The sequence below is a fragment of the Pseudochaenichthys georgianus genome, chromosome 1 (assembly GCF_902827115.2).
Source record: "Pseudochaenichthys georgianus chromosome 1, fPseGeo1.2, whole genome shotgun sequence".
In the NCBI taxonomy this organism is placed as follows: Eukaryota; Metazoa; Chordata; class Actinopteri; order Perciformes; family Channichthyidae; genus Pseudochaenichthys; species Pseudochaenichthys georgianus.
In genome coordinates, this window is record NC_047503.1 from 32,525,372 (window position 1) to 32,535,584 (window position 10,213).

The 10,213-nt window shown below is 39.0% G+C and overlaps 1 protein-coding gene across 1 annotated transcript; it reads left to right on the top strand.

Annotated features, from left to right (window-relative positions):
- Positions 1-1,223: 1,223 nt before the first annotated feature.
- Positions 1,224-6,970, top strand: LOC117447215 (leucine-rich repeat LGI family member 2-like). The gene is made up of 8 exons (XM_034083895.2): positions 1,224-1,513; positions 1,673-1,744; positions 1,952-2,023; positions 2,260-2,331; positions 2,461-2,532; positions 3,109-3,278; positions 3,944-4,108; positions 4,714-6,970. The coding sequence occupies exons 1-8, from the start codon at positions 1,338-1,340 to the stop codon at positions 5,547-5,549; spliced, it is 1,635 nt and encodes a 544-aa protein (XP_033939786.1). The 5' UTR covers positions 1,224-1,337; the 3' UTR covers positions 5,550-6,970.
- Positions 6,971-10,213: the final 3,243 nt, after the last annotated feature.

The window sequence follows — 10,213 nt, forward strand, 5'->3', positions numbered from 1 at the left end:
TGCTATCTGGCTGGCTGCAAACTTAATAACATTTATTTTAAAGCTTTAGGGTCATGATTGTGAATTGCAAATCCAATGAATTGGGTGAAATGAAGTGTGTCCTATTGTGATCTTGTAGTTTTAAACCATTCAATATAAACCCTTTTTTTATTGTTTACAATTTGTAAATAACAAAACAAAAATAACCTGAAAAGGGAAAGTGGCGTAAAAAAAGAACCCCAAGAAAAAGTTGTGTTCTTGTGTGTTTTTGTTCAACAATGTACATGTGTAGAAGACAAAAGAAACATCAACAAAGTATTACTAAATATTTAACTCACAAATCCCATATTTTATAGTTTGTAGGATTTGAAAAATATTCCTTTGAGGACACAATAATGGAGGAGCTAACATCAATAAATGTTCCATGGATGATTTTCTTCTAGAAAACTAAACCTTATCAAAATAATTGCATCATATTAAATCATAAATAGATAAATATAGCAGCTTACTTTTTCTTCGAGTGAACAAATCTGTAAACTTGGTCAGACTTGGAGTTTGTTCCCCCTTTAGTTATCAATAGCCACCCTCTAGTGGTATAATCATGTAACAGCACTACACCAGACATGAGTTAAATATACTGTATATCCTAATAATTAAACTGAGCTGGACACTTCTAACTGAAGCTTTGAGGAGAACAATTGACAAGGAGGAAGTTTTGGGCACATGTTTTGTGAGGTCATGTTTCATATAACTGGTGGCCTGCATTACTTGTTAATGCATTTCCTCTTTATGGGGCTTTCTGTACTGATGAAGTAATCTGGTATAACTACGTGGTAAAGTCTGCTCGTAAATGTATCAATGTGTTAATGCTGTCCATGGTGCTGACATATCCACCTTTTCAAGGTTTCAAGTTGCAAGGCTTTTATTGTCATGTTTGCACAGTGTTATGCCAAGTAAATAAAATCAAATAGAATATAATATAGACACAGAATATGATAGAAACTGTGCAGAATAGTATGCAAAGCTTAAAGCATTGTTATAATTTAGTATTGATATACAACCTTGAATATAACTTTTCTAAATATATTTTAGGACGTTAAGTCATTGATTTTCCACTGAACACATTATTGCGTGTCTCAACACATTACCACAGTGATTAATGACGACTCAACGTTTCTGTCCCCCCTGCCCCCCCCCCCCCCTCTGTCCGGGAGTGAGGTATCCTTCCGGGACGCTCTGTGTCAGCCTGTGTCAGGGTTTTCACCACTGCTGCATTTGGTTGTTGGCCAGGCGGGTAAAAGCTGCAGCTAGCACCGATCACGGCCTTATTTTTATATTACTAATGTTCAAGAGGCAACATGACATCGTCTCAGCAGTGGCTACGGGTCTGTTTCTCGCTCCTGTGCATTTATGCAGCAGTTGAATCCAAACGGATTTTCAAATGTCCTTCAGGATGCACCTGCACCAAGGAGACCATCATCTGCGTCGGGACTTTACAGATCCCACGGACCATACCGAGTGAGATCAACTCCCTGTGAGTATCAGTGTTTGTGAATTATTTATTTTGTTAAGCATAAAACAGCCAATGTTGCGTTCAAGGAGACAATTAACTTGCCACGCGGTGCTCCCCTGCAGAGTTGGCTCTCGGTGTGTCTGGTACAGACTTTGATTTGTGTTTGTTTACTCCCAACAGGAGCCTGGTTAATGGATCCATTTCTGAAATCACAGAGGGAATGTTTTCTCTAATGCCCTCTCTTCAGCTGCTGTAAGTGTACTGTTGTCACGTTATTGATTAGGCTACTTGATAATTCATGGCTATATCAGGGGTATATTTTAGAGACAGTGCAACACACAGACACACATATAGATTATAGTAGTGCTAACTTGTCTGATCTTTTTGTGTGTCATGGCTATTTGAAAACCAAACAGAAGTGTTGGCTTACTCAATTGTTTGGGTGTTTTTCCTTTGCAGACTTTTAAATGCAAATTCTTTGGCAACAATAAAAGATGATGCTTTCTCTGGCCTACCACATCTGGAATATTTGTGAGTATCAAATCTAATGCTTACTTAATGCATCATGTTAACTTACATCATGTTATTTGTTTTTCAGATATGTTTTGCCTTGTATTTAAGTTAATTTAACTATATACTATCTTGTTCTCCAAAACGTTATAACGTACCCATCCATAATATTCTGACGTGTCTATCATTATCTGAAATGATTGAATATGACATTTATTAACTTCAAGTGAAACCACATTGTTTGACTCACTGAACAGATTTATTGAAGGGAACAAGATTGAAACCATCACCAAATATGCCTTTCGTGGTCTGCGAGATTTGACTCATCTGTAAGTCTGCAGTCATTTTCTGTACCACACATGCATAATCTGCAGCACCATCACCTTACTTTGACAGAGAAAGACTGAATACATTACATATTTGTTCATTTTTCTGGTCTCCTTGTGATTCTGGTTTAGATCGCTTGCCAATAACAAGATGAGGTTTCTGCCAAGGGATCTGTTTTTTGACTTGGATTCATTGCTGGAACTGTGAGTAAGCAGTTGTGGTGTCAGCAGTATGTGTGTGTGTGTGTTTTGACTGCGTTGCTAAGTGAAGCTGACTCAGGCGGAGTTTGTGTTTGGCAGCATTAAACCCCACAAGAATTATGATATGGATAGCATTATCGAGTTTCTTTGTTTGTTTCCTTTATACTGCATTACATTTTTAAGATTTTCTTTCTAGCTATTTTGTTACCTTTTTCGATTCATTTGAATAAATCGTTCTACAGTGAAATGTAAAATCTATTTGAAACATAATATGTGGCTTAAATAATCAAGGTAAGGTCAATGGGTATACATTCCAAAACACTTCATCATCAATCTGGACCAACTGCTGTACAGTATATGCTTGTTCTTGAAAAGGTGCAAGGTTTATGTCCAGAAGCATGCAGCATTATCATGTTGAGCACCATAAAGTGGGTTTGAATATTACTTAGTTTCATCACATGCAGAAACATCTTTAAGGACTTTACTTTCTCAAGCCTTTGTGGCACCTGAATACTTCTTCTTATGAATTTTTAAATATATTAAGTGTGTCCAAGCTGATCTCATCATGTCATACAACAGGGATCTGCGAGGCAACTCTTTCCAGTGTATTTGTGAGAACAAGTGGCTGATGATGTGGCTGAAAAACACCAACGCCACAGTGTCAGATGTCTTCTGCGCCGGCCCCAGTGACATGAAGGGCAAGCGGCTCAATGACCTTCCTATCCCACCGGGCGAGTGTATCTCCACAGGTAAAATTACACAAACGCCATCAAACGAATAATGAATAGGCACAGCTAAAGATACAATGTTAAAAAAAGGTAAATAAAATCATTAAAACTGTTAAATAATTCAACAGGAGACTACCATGCACTCAAAAACAAACAAGCAGATGTAATGCCTGTTTATATGTGCCTTTGAACACACACACACACACACACACACACACACACACACACACACACACACACACACACACACACACACACACACACACACACACACACACACACACACACACACACACACACACACACACACACACACACACACACACACACACACACACACACACACACACACACACACACCAGCAGCTCTGTCAGAATGCACTTAGGAACCAGTGCTTTGAGCTAAATGCTATGGTCAGCATGGTAACTACTGTACTATAATCATCTTTAGAACAACTGCAGCTGGTGGGGATGTAATGTTTGTAGGTGTTTGTTGAATATTTTAAGTAAGTATAGACCTTTATGTATTGGAATAAATTACATTTAATTAATTTGACATGAATACTTTTTTGTTGCATGTTGACGGAGCATTATGTAATTTAACATACTATAAGTGTATATGTGTATATTCTTTCCCTTTCTCTTTGAGCAGACTAGTAGATTTAGTTTTTCTCTGCATCTCACAGACTTTGTGCGTCATCAGTACATTCCCATTCAGTCCATGTCAGCGGACATCTTCTCCTATAAAGAAGACATCTACGTGGCGATGGCTGCCCCCATCTCCAACAGCTGTGTGGTCATGGAGTGGGATCACGTGGAAATGAATTTCAGGAAATTTGACAATATAACAGGTTTGATAACATTCACCAAAAGTCTTTTAAAGGATGAGTCCAGTGATATTCATGTATTTTCTTATAGTCAGAAAATCTCATGAAAAGGCCCAAACCAACAAAGAATTGGTCCTAGAAACAAGTAATGCAGCTTAATCACCTTTTTGTCGTAAAATTCAATTGTTGCTTAAAATCTATTAAAACACATTTGACCCCATCTGACAGGTTACTTTATTACAATGAACATGGACACTATCGTTTATTTTTTATTAATCCCACAAACACTGTCCTGGTGCTGTAAATACTGTCTAGATCACCAAATATGTGTCGATGCACAGCTACAAATATTTCCCAACCATTTCAAAATGCAATCCTGTTTGTTAAAATGTTCGTTATTTTTGAAATGATTGTGCTATTTAAAATAATGTGTTTTTTTTTAAGAACCAGTGTGCTTTGGACCTAGAGCCACAGATAATGCACAGCTAATTTGACAATATCAAAAATAGAAAATAGTTGAAGAGAACAGCTTTATAATGAAATAGTTGATTAAGGGTAGATAGATAGATAGATCAACATCGATGTAATTTTCTGTGTTTTAATACCACACATCTTTTTCATCCTCACAGGAAAGTCTGTTGTTGGATGCAAGTCTGTCCTGATTGACAACCATGTCTTAGTCATTGTTACCCAGCTCTTTGGCGGCTCCCATATTTACAAGTTTGACGATCGTCAAAACAAGTTCACAAAGTTTCAAACCATTGAGGTCTTTAACATCTCCAAGCCAAACGATATTGAGGTCTTCCAAATGGACGGAGACTGGTACTTTGTGATCGTGGACAGCTCCAAGGCAGGAATGTCTACTCTGTACAAGTGGACCGACCAACCAGACCGCAATGAAACGGGTTTCTTCTCCTACCAGTTTCTCCACGAGTGGTTTCGTGATACAGATGCTGAGTTTGTCGAATGGGACGGGAAGTCCTACCTCATCCTAACCAGCCGCTCTCAGCCACCTGTCATCTACCTTTGGAACAAGAGCACCCTGAAGTTCATATTTCACGGGGAAATCACAAATGTTGACGACGTGGTGGCAGTCAAAGCCTTCCGGATAGACAAGGACTTGTATCTGGCCATGACTTGTTACATCGGTGACTCAAAAGTCCTGAAGTGGACCAACAAGCAGTTCACTGATGTGCAGGCTCTTCCTTCTCGAGGAGCGATGATCCTCCAGCCTTTCATAATCTCTGACAAGCATTACCTTGCTCTGGGCAGCGATTACTCTTTCACACAAATCTACCTCTGGGATGCGGAGACAAAAACCTTCCACAAGTTCAAGGACATTTATGTGCAGTCGCCCCGCTCATTTATAGTACTAACCACCGAGCGGAGGCATTTCATCTTCTCCTCCAGCCTCAAGGGCAAATCTATGGTTTTTGAGAATGTAATGGTAGACTTAAGCTTATAAAACCTTGCAAAGATAATGACTAATCACATCGGAATAAATGTTCCATAAATGCTAAAAGGTAGTCTCAAATGCTGTATATTGATGAAACATTATGTATCTTCCTAGGTTTGAGACAAGCACCTTTGCCAGGTTCCTGTAACTCATATGACTTTCTAGCAATTCTGGAGGTATGTTAGGTCCACAGTAAACATTAACTATGGGCATTAAAGATGGCCTTTCAACCTTTGAAATGAAACCAGCATGAAGATATTGTTATGGCAAACTACATATTATGTTAAAAGGTGTCTATTATGGGCATAGCTTTAGTCTGGCCACCCCACACAGGTAGTAGGAAAACTTTAGGGATATAAAAAATGCATAGACTATTATATATGATTATCTAATGTTGCACCTGTTAGGTTGGTGCTTATTTAAAGTGAGAAGCCAGAAATAGTAACTATTTTGCCTATGGCGCTGCACCTCTCAAGGTGTTGGTATGCTGGAAAAGCTGTTAATAGCTCTTACGTAAGTGCATTCACATTTGAAAAGTCTGCTGTCATCGAGAGGGTCAAGATGTGATAATGGTTTAAAAATAGGGATGATGTCACACACTTTGAGAAGGTATGCATGGTGTACCTCATGGTTGTACACATGAAGATATGGTTGTGTTGGGAAGCTAAAAAAAGGTTGGAAAGCAGTGATTGTTTCAGACACCAGGCCCAACCACTGCAAGCAAAAAGTCAAATGTAACCCTAAAATGCACAAAACTGTGTATCTGAAGTGATAACTGGACAAAATGAACAATACTTACTGTCATGATTAAAATGTGCATGAAACAGAGGTTTTCTTGGTGACATTATCCCCAGTAACGCAGCTGAATGTATTAGCTTTATATTATAAGACTAACGCCTAACTGCACTGCATTCATAACAAGCTACATTATTAACAGAGTGCCTGATTGGTGTCAGAAATAAATGTAATTTCCCCTTATTACTATGCAAAATGTAAAATACTGACTGTTGCTCTAAATAACAATCTTGAGATTAATTGTGTGCTGCTATGTGACTTGAAATGACATTTACACGGTCTTAAGACACACATGTTTACTTTGTATTTAATGATCCTTTGATATTCTTCATGTATTGTACAGATTTAATTACAGTCAGTTTAGTTTAGAATATACATATTTGACATTACAATGGCATGATGTTCAAATTAGGCCCTGGTCACAACATCTTAAATCAAAATGCTTACAAGATCTAGCATAAGCACTATTTTGTTAGCATTTCAGATTTCTTTAAAAAAACATTTTTCCTTTCTATGTTTCTGTAATATTCCTGACAATTATTTATATATTTATTTTTGACTCTATAGAGCTATAACGCTTCACTGACAGCCTTCAGTCTTGTAAGAATGTGTTTGTGTAAACGCATTAAAGAGCATTTAACCACATGTATTGTACTCATCTGTGTTTCACTCTGTTCTCCATTCTTGCAGATGCACAGACTGTACATTGTGTCCATAAAGCAGTGACAAAGTGCCTCAGTGAGCACGTTTGAAATTGATAGGGCATCTGGTATCTGAGACAGCATTTCCTTTTAACTGCAGCAGAGGACAAACAACACAATCATATGGTTATTGAAAAGAACAGGAAGACAAAGCAAGTATCATCATCATCATCATCATCATCATCATCATCATCATCATCATCATCATCATCATCATCATCATCATCATCATCATCATCATCAGTTATTGTCTTTCAGGCCCATTCCCAAACCGCCCCCTACACCCTACCCCTACACACTACCCCTCCGTTTGCGCGTTCGCGCGGAGGGTCCGCCATATTAAGTGCTGTTCCAAACCAACGAGTGTGGAGCGGTGTGGAGGGGAGTGGGCTATCAAGCCCTCAAACAGCGAGTCTGCAGCGGTGTTGACCATTATGTCTATAATGGTTTTGACTTGAGACCGGTCTCAACACTGTGTGTGTCCGTCAGGAAACACGCTGTGTACAAGTAGTTCCAGCAAACATCCACTGATAAACTGCGATGTTAACAACCTCATATTTTTTAACTTAGGGTGCGTTCACACCTGCCTTGTATACAGTGGCGTTTCTATATGTACTAAAGTGGTGGGGCACAAAAAACTCACATGTCTAAATATAAGCTTCTGCAGAGAGGTTCATGACTGGTGAGGCACTGGCTCTGACTCTTCATGTTTACAAATATATTAAATCAAAATATAATATTATTTTCAAAAGCTTTTTTTGTCTGATGCTTCAATTACTTTTAAACAGACAGTTCAACAGAAGGATACCCAAAAAAATGTAATTTTATCATTTAAATATTGAATTGTTCTCTCTTAGTAAGATCCCATTTTCAATAAAATTGCAGTCTTACCTTGACATGAAGATGAAGTCCATTTGCCTATCCTTCTGGACAAACATCTCTATTACTTTTTTGTAAAAGTCCTCCTTATCTTCTTGTAATTTCAAAAGTCTATCATATATCTAATCTAATCTAATCAATAGATTTTTTATTCGAAAATGATAAAAGTAGGGTAGACATGTGGATATTATCCGGCTGAACAAAACGTACATTTATCTAACAGCTACGTTTCCCACAGATCTTATTTTGAGCTATTTTCTAAAATCCTATGGAGAAATCTCGTTGCTTTTTTGTGGAGGGAAGCCATGCGCAGCTTACTTCCTGGTTTTAGGACGCCTCACTGCGGGGCTGCAGTCGGATAGTTTAAAAATCAGCTCCTAAGTTCTAACCCTATCGTCTATTCCTTGACCTCTGAGTGAAACGTCGCGGGGTTAAGGGATAGTGGATAGGAGAATTCAAAAGGACTTAGGAGAAGAGACTGCGGTACTTTAGAGAATCCGAATGCACTTTCACTATCCGACGTGTTTATGATGCGCCAGCGGACGTCATTGTGTGCGTCTGCTGCTGTGGGGAAACTATGGAAACCACAGTTTTCTATACAGCGGACTACAACATGGATGTTTAATAAGAACGAGGGACTACTGTAAACTCATCTAGAGACTCTGCACCGTGCTCTGATGCTGCTGCTTTGCTTTATGAACGTAGACAACAGAGAAACAGATTCTTCATGACCAAAGTTGGAATTGAAATAAAAAAGGAAAGTGAAACTTATGCTCGTCACCCTCTCCCTCCGGTCCACATTAATACAAATTATCCCAATACATATGATTGTATGAACTAAAGATCTTAAAATCAATACAGATGTATTTATTATAAACATTAGTGGTCCTTAACATCTATCACTGTGTATATCACCATTCAAACATCTTTTAAAAGTTGAACAAACCCCACACAGCTCAGTAAAGACTGAAATGTTGACTTTATTTGATAATTTCAGTGAAAACTAACGTTCATATTTCTCTTTTTGATTATAATACTGATGAACGTTCAAAACAAAGCACTTTGGCAACTTACCACCTATGTTTTAAAATGCTTAATAAGCACCGTAACTTTCATGATATCATTTCTCCGTCATAATCGGTTGTTTCCGTGAACGGCCGACTGTTGAGTGACGGCAAATGCTGCGGCTGCAAGGCATTGTGGGGCAGCATTTTCGCTTCTCCTGTCGGTTAGGGAAGTCCAGTGGTTCCTAAGCTAAAGGAGGTTATAAAGGAAGTTTGAAACCTCCTTTCCTATCATTCTCATCATTCTAGAGAATTCGAACGGCACTTATCATGGCTGCCACTGAGGGACTTCCGGGTCATTTCACTCCTTTAGGAAGGTTCCTAAGCTAAATGGACTATTCGACTTCAGCCCAGCTCTCTCTCCTCCTCTTCACACACCACACTTTTCGCGGCACACGTACTTACAGCCAATCAGCTCTGAATTATGTGAGATGACGTATGGTGGGGATGGCAGCACTTTGCCCCTCTGGTCATTATTTTTTGCCACACACATTAAATAGGAAAATACTCTGAGCATGCGCAGTGTAGTTTTTGCAGTCACCGTTCACTTAGACAGTCAGAGGGAGGGGCAGGATCAGGTTTTGTCCCACATGGCTCTAAACAGTGGCCCACACTGTAGACACTAATTAGAAGAACACATACTAAAACAGCAATGTACAGACGAATCAGATGATTAAACATGATCTTAAAATATATTTTATATATTTTTTAATTTATTTTTTGCATTTTGTTGTAATAATTATTTTAATACTTTCTGCTGACACTAGGTGGGGCTGTGCCCCACCTGCCCCTAATGACCAGTCGCCACTGCTTGTATAGTCCGGTTGAATCGAACCCTGGTGCGTTTAGCCGCTTGGTGCGGTTCATTTGGGTCGGTGTGAACGCAGTCCGAGACCTCTTAAGTGAACTAAACAACCGGACTCTGGTCCGCTAAAATAGGTGGTCTCGGAGCGCTTGCTTGCGAACTCTGGAGCGGTGCATTGCTGGTGTGAACGCAGTCCGCACCAAAACATAGGAAGCGCAGTATGTACGTGTCACAAGAACGCGGATATCTTCAAAAATCTTTAGCGAAAGAGTCTTTCAAGACATCCGCGGTTGTTTAGTTAAAGAGTAAAGCAGAATTAAGTGTTGAACAGTGTCGTGTAAAGTAAAAATTCTCCGTCAGCTACATATAAGTTAGAACACCTGTCGTCGGTGAAACGCCCCTCCTCTGCAGGACGTCTCTCATGGATAA